The sequence below is a fragment of the Gobio gobio genome (genome assembly GCF_949357685.1).
Source record: "Gobio gobio genome assembly, chromosome: 9".
NCBI classification, from domain to species: Eukaryota; Metazoa; Chordata; class Actinopteri; order Cypriniformes; family Gobionidae; genus Gobio; species Gobio gobio.
In genome coordinates this window covers 12,257,482-12,279,821 of record NC_137115.1, presented here as the reverse complement: position 1 = coordinate 12,279,821, position 22,340 = coordinate 12,257,482, and the positions used below count along the sequence as shown (strand labels likewise).

Genomic DNA, 22,340 nt, shown 5'->3' with positions numbered 1-22,340 from the left:
GTTACATAATCGTGATTTCAATATTAACCAAAATAATCGTGATTATGATTTGTTCCATAATCGAGCAGCCCTAAGCTACAGACCTCCAAACTTCGTCTGGCCTTCACATTAGCTCAAGAACAGTGCGTAGAGAGCTTCATAGAATGGGTTTCAATGGTCGAGCAGCTGCCTCCAAGCCTTACATCACCAAGTGCAATACAAAGCATTGGATGCAGTGGTGTAAAGCACACCGTCACTGGACTCTAGAGCAGTGGAGACGTGTTCTCTGGAGTGACGAATCACGCTTCTCTGTCTGGCAATCCGATGGAGGAGTCTGGGTTTGGCGGTTGCCAGGAGAACAGTACTTGCCTGAATGCATTGTGCCAAGTGTAAAGTTTGGTAGATGGGGGGATTATGGTGTGTGTGTGCGGGGGGGTTCAGGGTTGGGCTTGGCCCCTTAGTTCCAGTGAAAGGAACTCTTAACCACTTCAGCTCTGCAGCATATTTAGATTTTTTTTTTAGAGAATAAGGCATATCTGAATTTAAAAGAGTGCCCTACCCACATACATTGGAGTAAATTGATAAAAATGATTAGCCTGGCGTGGCCATACTCAATTCTAGTCAGAATATGAGTCTGGTACCGCTCCATTGAGCTTTGATTATGGGGCGTGTTTCAACGAGCCAGGAAAGACCTCAATTGGATAGACCCACAACCAATCAGAGCAACGGAGCGACGCGTAACGTTAGTTGTCAAATGTCAACAGAACTCAACTGCACTGTGTTACCAAGTCCGTGTTTTTCTCCATGTCTGCGGGTTGAAGCGACCCCAATTATGTGATTATATAAACCCAGGAATGCGAATTTTAGCTGGCAACCTTGCCAAAATAACATATTTTGCCAACCAAACGCTATTTTTTTCCGGAGAACCCCCCGGAAAGTTATTGTTTTGGGCTATAGTTTTGAGTAGCAATTGTGCGCGACATTGCAAAAACACTTGGAAACCCTGTCTGCACGCACGCTGGATTAAGTAACGTTACAAGAAAAAGATGAGTGTAAACGATCTTTGCCAGTAATAAAATAATTTAAGGATACACAGAGTACTTACCAACACGATCATCGTTTCTGAGAGAAATAGTGAAGGTGAATGCATATACGAACAAGTTCTCCGTTTAGGATAAGAGCAAATTCAACCCAAGAGCCTTCGATGACGTGGATGATTACGTTACTGTTGATCATCTGTCCATCATCGTCTAAAGCCCGCCCTGATGATTTCATTGGTCCGAACAGTTTCTGTTCGGGCATAATTCCTCCTCTATGGAGAAAGTCCAGACCGAATTGCCCGAGCAAAAAATTTTGTGGGCGGGGCTAAATTCGTCTGGCATCCAGGCTAAAAAATTATCTCATTTTACACAAAACACTCTAAATTTTAATACAGTGGTGGAATATTGCATATATTATATTGTATTATTCAGAATTTTATGATAAGCATATATAAAAAGTCATATTTTGATTTATTTTTTAATTAATTTGTTATTTGAAAATCTATAAGTTTGGTCTTCTTCCCTTCAGAAAGCTTCTGTGGATTCCACTAGGTGTCAGTAAACAGGGGAACAAATAATTTTCTTTATCTCCTTCCAAAAAAAAGTTATTGAGATTAATCTGTGCAAACTATCTAGTAACTCCAAGTCATCTCCATTGACTTTCCATAGCCACTAGGAAATTGAAAAGAAGGCTCCGCCTCCTCAACTTTGTAAAGGGAGATCTCGGGCTCTGATTGGTCTAGAAGCATGATCGACATTCTTTTGATAATAACGTTACTGTAAAGTGTTGGATCTGTGAAATAAACTGCACAGTGATATGCTTGAGGTTAAGAGCTTTCATTTGATATATGACTTGTCTATTTTTGGTGAGATTGTGTGATATAAGTATGAAATTTAATATTATTCATATGATTTTCTCAAGGGAGGGTCATTGCGTGGGGGTCAAATTCAGACCTCATTATCTTTTTCTATGTAACATAAATGCAAAAGAGATTGGGTTATCAAGAAAGCTGAGGTTCTAATCTTTCAAACGAGACCATATATACTAGTTTTGTGCTGTACAATTTATAGATTTTTTCAAATGATTATGATGATGCAAAATTGGACCCACGGGTGGGTCGGTGAGGGGGTGCAGAGCTGAAGTGGTGTTAATGCTTCAGCATACCCAGGGCTCTACGCTAACATTTTTCTTGAGGAGCATTTGTGCTCCTAATTTAAAAAAAATAGGAGCACAGTCAAAAATTTAGGAGCACTTTCTGATCAATAACACGTATTCCAATTATAACTTTCCCATTACAGGATGATCTTTGTCCCTTTAAATTAATGTCCAGGGGCATTTTTACCATTGTAAGAGCAATGTTTTCTAATCTTATTAAATGTATGCATCATCTTTTGTCAATTTCTTCATTTAAAATAGAATTTTTTTTTTTTTAATGTTAATTTAAACAATACATTCAGTTAGAGCATTAAGACACAACCAGACTGTTACCAATCAAATTAAATCCGCATCAAAAGTAGAAGTGGCACAGAAGCTCTATCTGAAATGGTGTTTAGATACATTTACATGCAGCTCATGGGTAAATAATGTTGTATAAATGTTTTAAATATAAGTTTTTGAATTTAGAAATAGGCTATGTACAAGTTAAACTTAAAAAAAGTTAAAATATTTATATTTTAAATAAAAAGTCCATGCAAAGTATAAATATGAAAATAAAACAGCCAGTAGGGGGCGTCAAGTCTATGTGGGAGTGATTCATTCATTCGTTCAAACGCAGATTCATTCGATCGAACCGCTTTGAGATGCACAAGTGGTTGTTTTGATTTTCACGAAATAAACAGTATTGTGGCTAAAACGTTGTTACTTAATATAAACTTGTCTTTTGGACTTTTGTACAAGATCAGTATCACATTTGCAATCATGCCAATACTCGGAGCAATAGCTGTCCGTAACTTTTGGCGCTCTGGCGTTTAATAAACAGAACTGCGTGCATCTCGCGGAAGAACACAGCCGGATCTACTTCTCTCTGTTTATGTCTATGGCGAGTCACGCAGGGACTGTGCTCCTCCGCAGCGCTGCGACCCGAACTGGAATGGTCAGAAAAGAAACACTTATTATATGTGTACCGTAGTGATTCAGGGTAAGATAAAAACACGGTTTGGAAAATGGATTCATGATGTACTCACTCAAATGGATCTAGTCATTTTTAAACACAATAAATGTTATGGACTGCAGCTAATAATGATTAAATCAAGAACTCATACAGGAGCGTTTTTTAATTATTTTTTATTAATTCATTTTTGGTGGCATTTTTGGCCCAAGCCCCTGTTAATTTCCGACCTTGTTTATGATAATCAAAATGTGGTATTTCTAGTTAAGTTTGGCTGCAAACATGGCTGCAGAGAAACATCAGCGCGAGGCGTCTGGTAAGTGCATGGCCGCGTCACACCCGTTTTCCCCATAGACCGTGGTTTCACCTTTTAAACTATCTCCGTCGCACACGTTTTTTGCACATGCTCCGCTGACAGGAGGCATGAAAAGCAGTTGATTGCAGCACGAAACGTAACAGTCGCTCAGTCAGTCAGTGTTTGTAGTTTTTATTCCGATTGTATTATACATTTATTCATGAGAAGCGATCGGGTCACTCGCACCTGTGCGCCTAAATATTTTTCCACAGTCACACGCAGTAATTTTCAGGCGCAAATGCGCCCAAAATGGTCGCTATGTAGAGCCCTGATACCAAGACATTTTGGACTATTTCATGCTCCCAACTTTGTGGGAACAGTTTTGGGATGGCCCCTTCCTGTTCCAAACATGACTGCGCACAAGTGCACAAAGCAAGGTCCATAAAGACATGGATGAGTGAGTTTGGTGTGGAGGAACTTGACTGGCCTGCACAGAGTCCTGACCTCAACCTGATAGAACACCTTTGGGATGAATTAGAGACTTGTGAGCCAGGCCTTCTCGTCCAACATCAGTGCCTGACCTCACAAATACGCTTCTAGAAGAATGTTCAAAAATTCCCATAAACACACTCATAAACCTTGTGGAAAGCCTTCCCAGAAGAGTTGAAGCTGCTATAGCTGCAAAGGGTGGGCCAACCCAACGGATTAAGAAAGGGATGTCATCAAAGTTCATGTGCATGTAAAGCCAGATGTCCCAAAACTTTTGGCAATTTAGTATACATTAGAGCTGCAACTAACGATTATTTTTTCTGTCGACTAATCTAACGATTATTTTTCCGATTAGTCGACTAATCTAACGATTATTTTTCCGGATTAATCTTATGATTCTTTTTTACTGATTATTGTATTTCAAAGAGGGTAGTGAATTTGTATATTATTTTAACATGAAATCAATGAATGATGACAAAATTAATTGTATTTCAGGAAGGGTAGTGTACATAGTATGCCATTTTATAATGAAATATATGAACACAAGAAGCTTTTTAAACATAATATATAATGATACTATTCATCATAAAATGTATACAGAGTAGGCCCAATTAGGAAAAGTTGTTTACTATAGTAGTTGAGTATGATTTACTTATTGATTTGTGTCAATAGTAAACGAAAATGCACTTGTATTTATCTGCAAAAGGTTCACATACAGGAGCTTTCAGCATAGTTTTAATGTATAACTAGTCGTCTATTTTGAAGATACATGTGCATAAACAACGACTAAAGCTGCCAGAAGTTTTTGCCCAAACTTCAAAGACACATTTAAATGATTAAAGCTAGAGGCATATCTTAACTTTAATGTTACTTTAATCATGCAAACTACCTATATACAGCATGTTATTATGCATATTTGTTTGGGACAGAGGGGAACCAGGTCGCATTAACAGGAGATATATGCAGCCCATAATAAATAAAAGCACGAGACGTACTGAACCGGGGTCGGAGAAGAACCCCGGAAAATGTGACCGTCTGTTGCAATACACGCGCCACGGTTCAGCTGCGCGAGAGAACCATGGAGAGAACACTGACAGCAGGGTTGCCAGGTTTTCACAACAAAACCCACCCATTCGTTACTCAAAACTAGCCCAAAACAAGCCCAATCGCGTTTCGGGGAGGTTCTCTGGTAAACATCGCGTTCGGGGGGTTAAATATGTGTGTTTTTTTGCAGGGCTGCCTGCTAAAATTCTCATTCCCGGGGCTAAATATCACATAGTTGGGATCGCTTAAACCCGCAGACATGAGACACAGCCCGCGGCAACAGTGTAGAAGTAGCCCAATTCCGCGGAAAAAAACGGGACTTGGCAACACTGATTGGCAGTGTGAAAGCTCCCGCTCTCCACGCGCACAGCTCCTGCTCTGCCACCGCGCGCAGTGTGAAACCGGCATTACAGAGCGAACAAAGCACAGTTTTATTCGGCTTCTGTTTAAAGTACTCCCACACTTTTGAATGTCGCGGTCTGGCTTTATATGATAAATGATCATTTTCACTATGCCCGGGAGCAGAAGCTGCCATTATTCTAGATCTTCTGTTCCATTCTAGAACGTAAATAATGTGCCGCCGACGCGTCGACGCATTTCACGCACGTCATTTCACGACGCGTCGTTGCAGCCCTAGTATACATCCACCTATTTTTTACATTTTAGGACATTGCATAAAAAATATTGGATGGAATTGCCAAGATGCGCATTAATTATAAAACTGCACATAAAAAAGAATGTGCTCCGTTTTTTAATCCGATAAGAAGACATGCACATCAACTACGGTGGAATCAGATTTACTGAATAAATTCCTTAAGTGACTTTAGCCACTTTCACTAATACAGTCTTTACTGGTATATTACCACTCAGAGATCATGTGTGAACAGAAATTTTTCAAAAATACCAGGAAAATTGGTTCTGGCAATTTATGATAAGTAGTAAGTTGTAGAACATCTTTTTCGAGGTAAATTTAAAAAAGTAGTATGTACTATATAGCGATTTCGGACACAGCAAGGCCTTATTTTCCATTCATCAGTGCTGCGGCTTTGCAGTTATTGAGTACTATAGTAACTGCAATGCATAACTATTACACGTCTTGTGTTTTTAAGAGCAAAACCAAGTTCTCATCCCCTGTGATCATCCCCTTAAGCCTGTCACTCAGAACTAAAAAAAAAACCCACTAAAATGAAACAAAAGTGCTTCTCTTTATTCAGGTGGATGAAGACAATGGCTCCGATGCTGATTGAAATCATAAAGTTTACTGGTATTTTTATTTTTTTTTTGCTTGTGTGAACAGCACATTTGTGTATTTACCGGAAAAGTAGTTCTGATAATTTTACAGTAATTTACCGGTATTGCTGTGTGAAAGGGCCATTTGTGCAGAGGATGTGATTTGATAAACTGGACTAACCAGCTCACAATTTACATTTACATTTACATTTATGCATTTGGCAGACGCTTTTATCCAAGGTATCCAGGTACACATTTTACATTTTGTCAATTCTTGCTTTCCCTGGGAATCGAACCCATGACCTTGGCGTTGCTAGCGCCATGCTCTACTGTTTGAGCTATAGGAAAGCTATTTCATTTCATTGCGCAGCATCTCAAAAGGTATAATCATTCTGAAATGCTCAAGCCGAAGTGTCAACAAAAACAGTGGCTTCTGCCTCTGAAAGCTAGATACAGTTACATGACTGCGCTTATTGAATTTTGTGCAAGGTGCAAGTAATTTATAATGTATGAAAATAGAGTGGCTTCCCCAATTGCAGCAACTTTCTTTTTTATTACAGATATTTTGCACCAATATCCCAGGAAGTGATGATTTTGTTCTCTTGAATACACAATGGTGCTTTATTGGCAAATATTGTAAGCGATATTCCAATTTTGCACACAAGTTATTCACAACTTTGGACGGAAACATAGCTAATGTAAGCTAATAAACCAAAGGACAGACTACACTGGGAATCACAACAGTCTCTATCTGTGACCTCGATCAGTAAACTATTTGTCATTTAGAACCTTAGATAAACCCTGAAAAGATACTATCACACAAACATTCAAACATGAACTGAAATAGGAATGTTGACATTTCAAAATTGATGTTCTCCTTTTCTGTCTCTCTACCCTGAACAGTGAAAAAAAAATGTCTTGGTAATTTTATAGTTGGGTTATATCGCGTCACATACAGTAACATAATTTATGAACTAGGCCTATCTGAATGTACATGAATTTATGAACAGACAAGCATTCAAAGCGAAATAATGCTTGTTAATAGTCACTTTCTATAAAAAGGCTTCAAAAGACTTTCAAGACTCTGAACTCTTATTAGTGGAAGGTAGTGAAAGGACTTGTGATATGACACATGAATTATCAGATGTGCGGTTTCATTTTACATTAAGTTCAAAGCAATAAACATTCAAGAAATAGGTTAACTCTTCAACAATACGCCTGACTGGGTAACATTGTTGTAAGTAACAATGCTCCAATTTAGCTTAAATGTTTTTTAATTGTTTTTAATAAATAGTTTTATTAGCCTACAGTAATTAATTTCCTAAGAATTAAAGATAATTTTTGTTTTATGTCATTTTATCTTTGGCAGCCGCGTCGAATATAGATGAGCTTGAGAGAAATTCTGTCAACAATACAATTAGTGTACAAAGCTTATCAAAGGTAATGACATTCTTTACTTTTCCTGTCATGCTGTGGAAAGAGACGAATTATATTACCTTGACAGTTTGACATTTTTTTATTAGATGGAACAACATGCAGTAACAGAGTTTATGTAAATGTTATATTTTGGTCATTAAAATTAAAGTATCTGTGAATTGAATTCTTGGATACAGCAGAGTAAGATCAGTGAGGTGAGGCTAAACTTAATCATTTTGTTTGATGTGTTTAACTACATTTCATGCTGTGTTAATTGTTAGCTGTGGTAATTTTATTTGGCAAACTCGGTTGTTTTTTATTCATCACGTTGGCTTCGTGTCAACACCTAGAGAGACGCCTACCTGGACAGCATTGTTGGGCATCACGAGCGCGCTTTCGAACACGACTATAGTGACCATATGTTGTCTAGGTAGACTGCATACTAGGTATTGAGTTACAGCCAACATGAACGGTTAGAGAGATGCGGGTGTGCAATGAATTGAATTGATATGTTATGTACTCACTCTTGAGCGCGCAGATCAGCTGGTGTCCATCTTTAATCAGCTCTTTGATGAACTTGTTGGTTCGATCCAGCTCGATCTCATGACATTTGAGTCTCTCTCTAAAGTCCGGACTGTCCACAAAAGAGTCACTGAACTCTAGAGTCGGCAACCCCATAATCAGACCTGAAATAAAGCCTCACAAAACAACTCGGTATTTCCTCAGACACACTGGCGGATCCGTGTCATCATCATCATCCACACTCAAACGCGGGAAGAGTCGCTCTCTTGCAGAGATTCATGCGAAAAGTTTCTCTTCACTTCCGCGCTCTGAACTTTCATCAAGCCAAACTTCTGCAGTCAGCCGGAGACCATGAGACTCCTGCTGGTTACATTAGATAACACTCATGGACGTTTGTAATGGCTTTCACATTTTTGTAAACATATCAACTAAAAAAAAGAAAAATCTTAACTAAAATGTGACTTTATTCATTCGTTCATTCATTGTCATTTAAAAAATGTATATATTTCCACAAAAAAGTGACCCAAAAGAGCATCAAGATTGGCATGTCAAGGATCAGAACTAGAAAAAGCTAGAAACTATTTCACATTTGCACTTCACTTACAGACAGGACAACAACATTCAATGATAAACAGGGTAGAGTAGCCTATGTACATTTGTCATTTTTAACTTTAACTTAATAGCATGTGCAGGATGATAATGCATCAGCCAATATGTTAAGGGTAGGGCTGTACACATTTGCTAATTTAGCTGTTAAAGCACAAAAGTGTCATATGAAAAGGTAGCTGAATAACTTATTCATTGCTGACAAACAAAGCAGATTCCCAGAAAAAGAAAAAAAAGTCTGAAAGGTACATTATTCTATAACTCATGTAAAGGCATAAAGAATTATTTCACTAAATTAAGCCTATAGGTTTTAATGAATAGCGATGTTTGAAATGTACATCTAACTCATGAAATAATTGCATAATAAACCCATGAATAAATTAAAAGCATTAGGCTACATTAAAAAAAAAATAATAATAATAGTAACAACATGCCACTAATAATAGTAACAACATGCCACCTTATCTTATTCTGGTAAAATAAAGACAATATGTCCACAAATCTAAAAACACATTAAAAAAAAGTGTCCATAAATGAATAATTAAAGGGTTAATTCACCCAAAAATGAAAACTATCCCGTGATTTACTCACCCACAAGCCTTCCTATTTGTAAATGACTTTCTTTTTTCAGCCTAACAATTTTAAAGCCATCCATCCATCATAAAATTAATCCATACAGCTCCAGGGGGGTAATAAAGACCTTCTGAAGTGAAGCAATGCATTATTGTAAGAAAAATATCCATATTTATAACTTTAAAAACTATAATCACTGGCTTTCCGGTAACGGCTGTACATGAGTTAAGTTCTGGTCGAAGAGTGACCTCTGACTATAGAATATTTTTTTTATAACTCATATTGTGTTTGGCTGAAAGAAGAAAGTCATATACACCTAGGATGGCTTGAGGGTGAGTAAATTATGAGAATTTAAATGTTGGGTGAACTAACCCTTTAACAAATAAACACAAAACACTTTGATAATCAACATAATATAATCGAATAAGATCACTATTTTCACAAAATAAAGTTTTCAACAATACAGTTTTCAACAAAAAAAAATAATAATTTGTATGCGGTTTGGCCATTATTTACACGACAACAGCGTTTTGGGGGCCTCAAAGCGCTTAAAACGTGTCTCAAATTGCAAGTTTTTGAAAACGATAGCGTTATTGTCTATGTGTAAACTACAAAAATGGTGATGTCATGCACATTATGTTTCGTTACAAAGTTACATCGCCACCTACTGGCCTGGCATGCATAATACAGTGGTTACAGTCGTTTTCGTCTATCCATGTGTGCGGGGATCGTTTTGATAATATTGTCGTCATGAAAAACTCAAAGGAAAAACGTTTTTTCCGTTTTAAGTACATCAGTGTCGTGTAAATGTACCCTCAATCTCAAAAATGTTGATATTCAGACAAAATTAAAGTCACCATGGAATCAAAATGGACAATTAAATGTTTAAACCAACCAAACTTGTGTAAAAACAGCTGGAATGTAGTGGATTAAGGTGAATTGAATGACTGTATGAGGAACTTGCATAATTAAAAAATAAATAGAAAATGCACAACTGAACATAGTTGGCTAATTTCAGACATATCAGAAAGCTCGCTTTGACAGTAGCTTGTACAGCCTGAAGGGCCATACACCAATGTACATCTATCTGTGTGTGACATCAGTAAAGCTGCTGGATGTCTGATGACCTGCAGCGTTTCTCAAGGTCTGATGGAACAGGCCAGACATATAAACCAAACCCTCGAACAACTCCCACACCCCCTTTAACCTAGATGTAAAACTATAAACGTCAACCAAGGAAATAAAACAACCAAATTGAACTATAAAGAAATCACACTTAGGCCTATATGTCAATCGATGAATATTGTCATGTCAATATGGCATTTCTTTATTTTCTTCCCCTTTTCTACTCCAAACAGCCAACTGTAATTATACTCTCTGATAGATCGTGCCGGAACTAATGAGAGCGGGGAGAGAGTGAATTCTGAATTAATACCTTACTAAATGAAAGTAATTAGACTTCAGCCTAATTGGAGCCGGTAGGATCGGCCACAAATACAGGGCACGCTGGAACGATAATGATGTCAAAATCGAAATGAGCATTCAGTCGACGCAAAGCAGGAGGAAGAATTTAAAACACTTTAGCCATCTCATTTGCATATGCCCTGCTACATTTTCCATGACTCCAAAACTGAAAGACACCGCAACAATAGAATGAGATACTACCGTACCGAGGTAAAACAATTGTGGAACATAACAGACAACCTAAAGAGGCTTTCACACTTACAACCATTTGTAGCGAGAAAGCAACCAAAGGTAATTTATTTTCAATTATAATGGTGATTTAAGGTGACAAGACTAGCGCAACAGTGACCACCTGCTTCTTTAGTGACATATTGCTGTGCTTTTCATATTTATTTTCTTCATTTCAAAACTTTTGTCAATAAGGAGAGTTCTAAGCCAAAAATAAAAATATTACAAACTCTGTTTTCAAGCAAAAGTACATTTTGAAGTGCATTTCACATAGTTAATACTTTATTTCGATAGTCCACTTATTTAGACATTCTTAAATTTGCAACTACACCACAACTAGCAGTCATTAGAGTTTTAGTAGACTGTGCTTAATATCTGCTAACACTTTATTTTGATGGTCCACCCAACAGACATTCTACTGACTATATGTAACTTATTCTACCCCTAACCCTAACCTAACGGCAATAACTAATGCTCTAGTTGAGTATGTAGTTGCATATTAATGAGAGTTAGTTGACTTGTAGTCTTACTTAAAGCCAGACATTCAGACAGCAGAAAGTCTGGACTCCAAAGCAGCTCCAGAGGCCGTCTGACTGACATGTAAAGCACCCACAGTTTGTTTTGTCCAGCGTCATGTTTAGGGGTGTGAAAATGTAACGTTGATGTCTCTACAACAGTGGTTCTCAACCTTCTTGATATTTTAATGAGTTTTGTTTAGTTTCAAAGTCATCTTGTGGCCCCCTTAGAACTTTGCTTAGGGCCCCCTGGTTGAGAACCACTGCCCAATAACAGTGTGTAAAAATTCATAACACACAGTGTGTGTTATGAATCAGTGAGTCGATTCAGCAGTTTGAATCGCCAAAGTCACGTAATTTCAGCAGCGGTTTGACACGCGATCCGAATCATGATTCGACACGCTGATTCATAACGCTTTGAAGCTTCATGATGCCTTGTTTTGAAATCGGTCATCATGATATAAGTTGTTTTTTAGGGTTTTTTTGCGCACAAAAACTATTCTCGTCACTTTATAAAGTTATTGTAGAACCACTGTAATGAGATGGACTTTGTAACGACGTCTTTACCTTTTATGGGTCTTGAGAGTGTAACGTAAATTGTGCCAATGAAGGCCTTTCTGAGCGATCGGATTTCAACTAAAATATCTTCATTTGTGTTCCGAAGATGAACGGAGGTCTTACGGGTGTCGAACGACATGAGGGTAAGTAATTAATGACGACATTTTCATTTTTGGGTGAACTAACCCTTTAAGGATAACAACACTGACTCATTTGTTGACTACACTGTAACCCATTATGCTCAAAATAATTAATTGGTCTGAGTAGAACCAACTCATTAAAATCAAATTAGTTCAATAAAATTAACTATCTAATAACTTTCTTTTGAATCTGAATGGTTTCATTGTATTGAGTTTTATGAACTTGTTTCTTTTCATTTAGACAAAATTAAATTGAACTGAAACTGGGCTGGGATTTTTATTTCCCAGCATGCTTCACCACTCATAAAGGAGAGTAAATGAAAAAATTAAGTGTTATATCATAGAAGGTCTGGACTCTATCCCAGCTTTCATTGGTCAAGGACTGCCCAAGAGGTAATTTGACTGACATGTAACACAACCAATTGTTTTGTTCCGCGTCATATTTAGGGACATGAAAATGTAAAGTCGATGTCCTGCAATAACAGATCGGCGTGCATTTATACATGATTAATTCAAAAACAATGTGCAAGTTTACTGCAACAATGGAGCCGAGAAACTTCACATACATTTGAAAATCCAGCGTTTAGCGCTCAATGTCACAGTTGTAACGGTGTCATGGCGTTCTTCTTCCATGAGGGAGTTTGCCGTCATGGCATTTGTTTCCAGCCGGACCGTTTAAGAACGCAGCACACACGTCTCTCGCTGACATCAGATAACGACTTCGAAACTCCTGAATGTTTCCAGAAAAGTGTTCCGTATGCATCATACATTCAGCCAACGGTCCAAATTTTTTTTTTTTTTTTGCCAACTTATTCAGGTTTATTAAATGTGATAATTAAAAAATATATATATTTGAGGCTTCTTCAGACGCATATTTATATTTTTCTTAACGATCTTAGATCATGAGAAGTCTTAAAATGTTTCTACATTATTGCATCCATATTCTTCTAAAGAGAAAACAAATGGAATTATTACTTCCACAATGTTGCCTTTTATATGCGAAACTCAAATCGATTTGTAGAGCAACTCTTTTTGGTGTTGACAGGGCATCTCACTTTTTGACAGGGAGAATCGGAGCTATTTCACGGTCTTGTTGATGAACCAGAGACCTCCACACAGCCTGAGACTAAGAAATGCTCCTATGATTGGGTAATGGCTGAGAGATTGGCTTTGTGAATGTGAGGCTTAATGTAATTGTGTTGCCTAGAGCAGAATTCTGTGTGAGGAAAAAAAAAACGATTTAAAAAAAACAGCAATCGTACAATAGCAGGCTGCATGAGGCTAGGCTAATTGCAGTGTAGCACGGCCGCCTGTGGTGTCTTTCAAAGCAGTTTTCTTTAATTAGGATGATACCAGGCAAGGAAACAGCTACTGTATAGACAAATACACTCAGTCAAAACTTACGTCCGCACTGCACTAGCACTGACATCACACTTACCGTACTCCCACACCATGCATTCAATTCCACCCACTTACACACACACAGGCAAAAATGGAGCACCATCGCAGTCAGTAATCGCTATTGCACACACAATATACATCAATACGCATACAAGCCCATTGATTAGCTTCCCCGCGTGGGTCCATTCTTTGCAAGCTCCTGATTAAATTTCAGTTGACGTCAATGAATTATTTAGCATCTTGGCTGAGGTGTGTGTTTGGAGGCCTTGGCTTCACCAGCCACGTGAGTCTCCCGTGTGAACACACTAATGGGTTGTCCCAGGGGTCCTGTTTGACTCATCATCGCAATGAGCGGTGAAATTATGAATCAGTCAAGACACTTTAGTACAGATTTAACTGCTTAACGAGAGTAAAAAGAATCAGATTGGGGAAAGATTAGAAGTGAATGTTACTTGAAACTGCTTTGGTAGTTGGAACGATTATGTTGTGAAAAGTGGCAAACAAATAACTAGGAATTTGATGAAACTGGATATGGGCGAGGGACATAGAGACCCATACAGATTTTGCACACTTTTCCACATGAAATGGTCTAAACTGTGTAGTCTAAACTGTGTCACCATGAAATCAAAATTGACCATTCTTTTTTTTTCTTTTTTTTAATATTGCAGTATTTATTGTTAATGATTCATCTGTGCTTAATTTTTTCATGTTCCCTCATAATCTTTAAAGGGGTCATATTATGCCCTTTTACGAAGTCTTGATTTAGTTTTTGACTAAAGCCGCGTTTCCACCGCAGGAACTTTCCCCAGGAACTAGGAACTTTGGGGTGGTACTCGGTGTGTTTCGACCGCAGGAACCAGAGTCTAAATGAAGTTCCGGGTAAATATTTCCCCCTCCAAACGGCCCTGTTCGCAAGGTAGTACTTTTTCAAAGTTCAGGAACTCGGGGTGGGACTTGGGCGCTGAACATGCTGATTGGTTGACTCCACGCAGCATTTTATTTCAACCGACATTTTTACCGGTTCGTTCTGCATTCAGTAAATATCAGTCTTGCTCTTTCTGTCCGATGGCGCGCGTTGTCTCAGCAATCGCACGGTCAATATCCTTAATAGCTGATAATAACATATGTTGTCTTATTTTAAATCTAGCTTTACGAGCTTTCAGAATAAGCTTTAGTATCAGTGCTCATCTCTTTTCCGCCGTTTTGTTAATGACCTCTTTAGTAACTAAACAGGAACAGTCGTGTGCAGTCCCACGTCTATGGACTAATTTGCCTAATCTTCACGGTACTTTAGACCACAGTGGAAACGCAGACAGTAGCAGGTCTGGGGGGAAAAAAGGTCCTGTAAAAAAAGTTCCTGATACAAGTTGTTCCGGGTAATTTTGGTGGAAACGGGGCTTAATATGCTTTCATGCTTGCTTGTTCAAAAAACACATTATTTTTCACTTATTTTACATTATTACAGACTCTCTTCCATGTCATAATCGAACATGTCATTAGTTCCTGTTTCGATGAAGCCCCTCATTCCGTAATACAAAATGTGCTGTGATTGGTTAGTGTGTTGTGATTGGCACCGTGTCTTCGGGAAACGCTCCTTACCATAACTGCAAGTTTCATCTGCTCAGGTGTAAATATTAAGGATGCCATCAATTTCAAACCACTTCAAGCCTGATTCAGATTTAAGAATGTCAACAAACAAGGATCGTCAAGAACAGATTTCATACACAGACTTTGCAAGCACAAATTCCTTGACGTGATTTCTTTAGTTATTCACGCCTGCCGGCTGTGTACGGACGTTGTTTTGTGCCAATATTTTGTATTGAAGTCTATGGCAAGTCTAGTTTATTTTCCCCTGAAAAGGGGCGGTGACGAAATTTACAGTTAAGTTCCCAAACAGTAATCGATCACAAAACCATGTTTAATTTTCCTAAGTGGCGGTCTTATAAAGCGAGAAATTACAACAGCTAAACACTATATCAACACTAATGTTGGCTAGTAGGCAAACGGAGGCAAACAGCTTTGCCTTTTGTTTACATCATAGCAACTACATAAAACGTATTATTTGTATATGTGTTTTCTATTAACAGTTCCAATTATAAGACAAACTTACAAGTTGTGATCCACAAATAACAGATTGACCCGACAAAGTGGTAACTGCTCTATTTTAGGATAAACTTTTGTGTGTAGCCTTGTACTCATCTTAGAAGCTGTTCTCCGTAAAATGTGCTGCGCACAGATAAACATTGGGGTTATAATTTGAACCACTCTCGTCAGCCTGAGGAAGGTCAAACAAATGAGTTTTGGAAACGGGGTGGAAAAAACAGCATCTCTTTGACATAGCGACAACACTGTCTTCTCTAATGCAGCTCAACCAGGCCTCGTCCTCTTTTTTTGCGCATTCCGTGGGCGTGAATTATTTAAATGAGTAACATTATGACTTCACAAAGCCCCTAAAAAACGCGTTGTATTCCATTCCATATTTTTTATGCTCAAACAGCAACATTACAGACTAACTAAAGTTGAAAAAGTGAAAAAACATAATAGGACCCCTTTAATCCAAATAACTTCCCCTCCCTCTTGTGGCAACATCTCTTCTTTGATGACATGTTTACTGGTGCGAGGACAGGGAAACCTGTCACTCGCATGACATAATGATCCAGTCAATTCCCAATGGACAAAATCAAGTCCCATCCTACTTTTTTTTGTTCACACGTCACAATAGTAAAGAAAAGACTATTGCAGCGTCTGTTTCCTGTTTCATGCCGACTTTAACACCATGCGTCACATTGCACAGCGCCGAAACAGCTAGAAGCTGGCTTTACTGGGAGCGACAAAGCGACCTTCCTATGAGAAGTATTGCGAGTGCTAGGAGTGCGTCATAAATAGAACGAGGCATCAGTTTACTGTCGGGCCATTGTCGTGCCGCATCCAGTGTAGACAACATCACAGATTAAAATGGATTCCCTCTTATGTTGCATCGCGACATGCCGCTCGTGTCCAATGTAGACCTGGTGTAACAAATGAAGTGGCAAGAGGTGTGTAAATTGATACCCATACACATAAAACTTTACAATATGGGTGGCACTAATATGCATTAATTCATGCTTAACTAATGCACAGATAATCATGAGTTCATGTATTACTCATAGTCATGTGCCTCAACAAGTAAAGTCATAGCATAATGATACATTTGCAAATCGTTAGCTAATGATTAATTAAAGCAGACAACTGAAAGTTGAAATGCATGGCTTTGACCCATTGCGGTAATTAACACATTCATTTACATTATTAGTTAATATAATGTTATTAGGGAATTAATACATGACGCCCTATTTAATTAATAGCAATTCATATATATCTTAATCTATTATTCATATAGAATGATCATTAGTTGCTGATGCAGTAATCATTAATAAATGGTTAGTTCTTCATGAGTCATACATTAACTCATGATTATTTGTGCGTTAGTTAAGCATTAATTAATGCATATTAGTGCACCCGTATTATAAAGTGTAACCCATTTTTGTCACAATCCACATGATCACATGCAAGTCTTACAGTTGGGAGTAAAACTTCTGTGTTCATCCCTCACAGTTTGATACACCAACAACTAAATAAACTATGCTACCTTATTGAGCTATCAATTAACCTCAGCATTTTAAACCAACCTAGGCTAAGTGTAGGCTATGTTTCTTAGAAACTGTTTCTCTACCTACATTTTTGCAAAACGTTGTACCAATACACACAATTCACTGCAGTTTCCTGATGAAATCAACTCTAGAGGCAGTAAAACACCAACAACTTTTATCCCTTTACAGGGAAAAATTGATTTAATAAAGAATTTGGTTACACTTTATTTAAGGTGCCTCTATTACAGAGTAATTATACAAATAAATACTTAGTGATATAAATTTACATGGACTTACTATATAATTTATATACGGTTAGGGTTTGGTTTAGGTAAGATAAAGTGTTACCAATAATTATTTTCACACGGTTTCTTGCACTATGACCTCGAAAACACTTTTACCAAAGCACATGATTTGTAAATTAATACATTTTGACGTTTTCATTACAAAACCACGATTCTCTGAGCCTGGGTTGTTTTAAACAGTTTCTTTAGCTTGGCATGTACATTACTGTGTCTGTCTTCTTCCATTATACAACAGTATCTGATGTGGTAAGTAGTGAGCTGATTTTCTGGATAAGGTTTTAAAATCTAAGAGGACAAATGAGGACTTTGGATGTTAAAGTCATTGTTGATTTTCCCATTTGTACTTCAAATGGAATTTAGTTACAGACAGTGACGGTTCTGTCTTTACTCAATTTTCAAAACATTTGAACTTTTATTTTATAAAATAGTTAGTCTAAATAAAAATGTAATGAATCTTTTAAAACATTTAATTATTTTAAAATAAAACCATATATGAGGACATATTTTAGTGAATTTCTCTGACACATGTCACTGTTTTAAGTCTGGATGTCCTGTGAAGAGCACATTCAGGGCTTTTCAGAGATCCCATTTGTTTTGTTTCACCAGGTCAGCAACTTCTCATTGGCCTTTAAAAATGACTGAATGTTCAAATTTAGCACTCTTGTCAGTCCCTCCAGAAAAACGCGATTATGCAATTGCATGATTTAATGCATAATCAGCCAAAGTCCGCATATTTATGCGGGGGCCGCATTTTTTCAAATACGGACCATTTTTGCAGCGTAAATTACCTTTTTCCGCATGCAAAATATGCGGGCTAGCATGATTTCATAATCCCCACGTTTTCGTTGCAAAAAAGTCATATATATTAGCAGAAAAATGTTCGTTTACTTCACACAAGAGCCCCCATTTCATCACAAGTGACGTAATTACCCGACGCGAACGTCATCGAAAAGCTGCAAACCCCGTGGTGAAACCATAGATATCGGTGAAACCATGATGAAGCACGCAAATTCCCGTTTGCCAACAAAAATAACAGCAAAAGACCGCGCAAAGCAGTTTCCCGGTGTGTTGACCGATTTCAAAACACAGCATCATGAAGCTTCGAAGCGTTATGAATCAGTGAGTCGATTCAGCGGTTTGGATCGCCAAAGTCACGGGGTGCATCTCAATCAGCTCCCTAGTTCAGTAGTCAGGGCACTGATCAGGGAGTCAGCCCATTGTCTTATGTCCTGATCAGTGCCCTGATAACTGAACCAGGGAGCTGATTGAGACGCATGCACGTATTTCAGCAGTTTGACACGCGATCCGAATCATGAATCGATTAGCTGATTCATAACAGCTTCATGATGCTGTTTTTTGAAATCGGTTATCACTATATAAGTTGTTATTTAGGTTTTAGCACAAAAACTATTCTCGTCGCTTCATAAAGTTATTGTAGAACCACTGTAGTGAGATGGCCTTTGTAACGATGTCTTTAGTACCTTTTATGGGTCTTGAGAGTGCACAGTGCATTGTGCCAATGGAGGCCTTTCTGAGCCATCGGATTTCAACTCAAATATCTTCATTTGTGTTCTGAAGATGAACGGAGGTCAGACGGGTGTCTAACGACATGAGGGGAAGTCATTAATGACAGAATTTTCATTTTTGGGTGAACTAACCCTTTAAGAGATTGCACTTTGTGCATTGGAAGCACTCAAATGTCTGTTTTGTAAAGCTACCTCTGTAAACAGGAAGTTATTTATTCATTTTTTCAGAAGTTGTAGCATATTCCTTTTGTAAAGCTACAGAACTTGTTTGACTCAATGTTTTGTAAATTTGAGCCATGTGTTTATCAAGGTCTTCAATAAAACAAGATGAGAACTTAAATATTCCCAGCACTTTCTGTGATGTAGTGCTTTTTTTCTCTTTTTCATCAAACCACAGTTTTTGCAAGTTCCCACAATTTTATCGCATAAAATTGCATATATATCCCGCATTTTCCATCGCATTTTTTAAGAAAACGTGCCGCATAATCAAGGATTTTTGCCCGCAAAAAAAAAGCCGGATTTTTCTGGAAGGACTTTCTTATGGAAATATGATAATTTTTTGTAATATTTTGTAATTATCATTTAAATCTGACTCATTTTCAAATTGTTTGTTATAAATCAACATCTCAGGAAAATGTAATGGGGTTTCTAATCAAAATATGAATTTCTGTTACAAAACAGGGAATTGATTTCATACATGTCCTCAATAGAGGACACCGGGACTTAAAGCATGTTTATCAGGCATTTTGGGAGACACAACAAGTGTATAGGGAAATAAATTACATAATAATATCTAATATTTTATTAGAACATTGATAAGAAAATGTTGCCAACTATTACTCCCAACTATTACTCCCATTATTACACTTCTTTTTTCATTGAATGTTGCTCCAAAAACACATTCATAAGCGAATTAGATACAGTGTATAGATAACATTGCATTGAATGGAAAAACCCATTTATGGCCTTTTTTCCCACATATTGCATTAAGTAAAATGGTATATCAATTAATTCTATTATATCTATCACAACATAGTTGAGAATTGTCACAGTGTATTTTGGTTTTGTTTCATGTTCTCTTTTTGTTATGTTCAATGTCATGTTTCCTGATTTGTCATGTGATTCCATTGTGCTCTCATGTGATCCCTTGGTTCATATGTTGTGTTCTCATTGGTTTAGGTGTGTTCGACATCGGCTGTGGCTGGATGCAACCGATCGGCGAGAGTAGCCGCGTGCAGGTATCCTGAGCTGCAAACGGAGACGTGAAGTCGGACACTTTCTGCTTCCCACAGAGACGCTCGCGCTGTGTTTGCATACTTTATCACCGCTGAAGTGAAATAAATTTAATATTCGTCAATACACAGATGTTTCAGAGATATTTTTATGTATGCACTGCTTAATACAGCGTGTGTTTGTACAAAAATAAAGTTCAACATATAAGCCTACACTATCAATGAAGTGGGGTCTGTGTTTTTTATCAGTTTTATTTTGATAAACATGACAATATAACATGATAACGGGACTACACGAAAAGTGGTTTTACCGTTATAAAAAACTGATTTGTGAGCATTAGTGGAACTGAAGGTTTTAGAATAAACACGAAACACGCGTGATCGCTGTTATGCGGTGAATCCGGCCAATCGTGGAACAGCTATGTCGTCACCAGAGCTCGTGCAGCTGCTCTGGAGAAGCTGCGCAAAATGCACCAGCCGGCTGCTCTCGAATCGCGCTTGCGGCACTTTGTTGACACACGTCACTGTCACGTGGCGTCGACGCTGCCTCAAGTCAGACAACATTTCTAAGTCAGTTGCCGATTGGTCTGCGCATCGCTGCATGAAGTCAAACAAGCCTATTGTCTTGTCATGTGATACTATGCTCTGTTTGTCACTGTTTCATTGTCTTGATTGTTCACAGATGTGTCTTGTTAGTTATTAGTATCTGTGTATTTAAGCCCTCATATTTGCCTTGTGTCTTGTTCTAGTATTGTGATGTAACTAAGGATGCACCGAATCCAGATTTTTGGGGTTCGGCCGAATACCGAATCCACTGGTTAAGATTCTGCCGAATCCGAAACCGAGTACCGGATCCTACTCCCATCCTCAGTCCATTATCACAGTAAACACATTAATGAAGTAAACAACGTCCACAGCACTCTGAGCAGTGTATTTTTAATTTAATTAAATTTTAATTAAGAATAAGTAAAATTATGCCACGATGACTGTCCTTCCTTTGCCGTACTTGAAGTTGCTTTATTTTGGCTGCTGTCTGTAGATTCCTTCATGCACAACTCGTATTCTTTCGGATGTTTCATACGCAAATGTTTTGACAGCGGCTATTATTTAGGGTCCTTGCCACCACGAGACAAATCAGCATTGTAAATTGAACATGTAGCTCGACTTGAATCGCCTTCTTTTGACTGAAAGTACTGCCAAACAACACACTTTCTGTTCACGAGTTCCATTTTCACTTTCTCACAGCCTGCATTCAAACGGTCCACCTAGTAAACACCTTCCCGTAATCAACGGCAGCGTCGACGTCCAGCGGAGCGCGTAGTGCAAGGGTTCGTTTCGGTGGAAAAAAATTCTAAGGTTCAGCAGAAATCGAACCCCGCCAAAAAGCCCAATATTTGGTCGAATCTGAACCCGAATCCTGGATTCGGTGCATCCCTAGTTGTAACCTGTTGTTGGTGAGTCCAAGTTTGGTCCAAGTTTTTGTTTTGGTTCGGTTCGGTTCATGTCAGTGTTAATTTCGTTGACGAATAATTTTCGTCATAATTTTCGTCAATGACCTTTTTTCACTGGCGAAAACGAGATAACTAAATAAAAACTAGTGTTGGATGACAAAAACTATGACGAAAACGTACTGTCATTTTCGTCAACAAATAAAAACGAGGCGAAAATGTTAGGGAGGGACGATTAGGGAAGAGATCCAGTCAGAACTGATATCCTGTGTAACAGATGCGTGCATTTGATTTGAACATGCGGATCTAACCGCTGTTCTACAGGCTCACGCATCCCCAATACAGCGCACCAGAGCGGCTCACAATCAATGAATAGCGCACATTTATGCCAGGCAATTGTTTATGAACTAATGCTCATGAATAATGACAATGTTCACTTTACGATGTTTATATGGTACTATGTTTTAGACGGTTGTAACAATGCATATTTCATCTCCCTCATCTGAACTTGAATGAGCATCCAGCAACTGCAATAGTAAGGTGCAGACATTTCAAAATAAGAGTCCCAGTGTATTACGAGCTTGTTTATAAT

At 38.1% G+C, this 22,340-nt stretch overlaps 1 protein-coding gene across 10 annotated transcripts in view; it reads right to left on the bottom strand.

Moving 5' to 3' along the window:
* The window catches only part of arhgap42b (Rho GTPase activating protein 42b), a 225,038-nt gene extending 216,589 nt beyond the window's left edge, over positions 1 to 8,449 (bottom strand). For 7 of the 10 annotated variants that reach the window (XM_079826061.1, XM_079826059.1, XM_079826052.1 and 4 more), the window contains exon 1: positions 8,126 to 8,387. In XM_079826061.1, the coding sequence (XP_079682187.1) occupies positions 8,126 to 8,279 (154 nt within the window). In that variant the 5' untranslated portion in view covers positions 8,280 to 8,387. Of the gene's footprint in view, positions 1 to 8,125 lie in introns of all 10 variants that reach the window. The other 3 variants (XM_079826055.1, XM_079826058.1, XM_079826056.1) reach the window with 3 other exon arrangements.
* Positions 8,450 to 22,340: the final 13,891 nt, after the last annotated feature.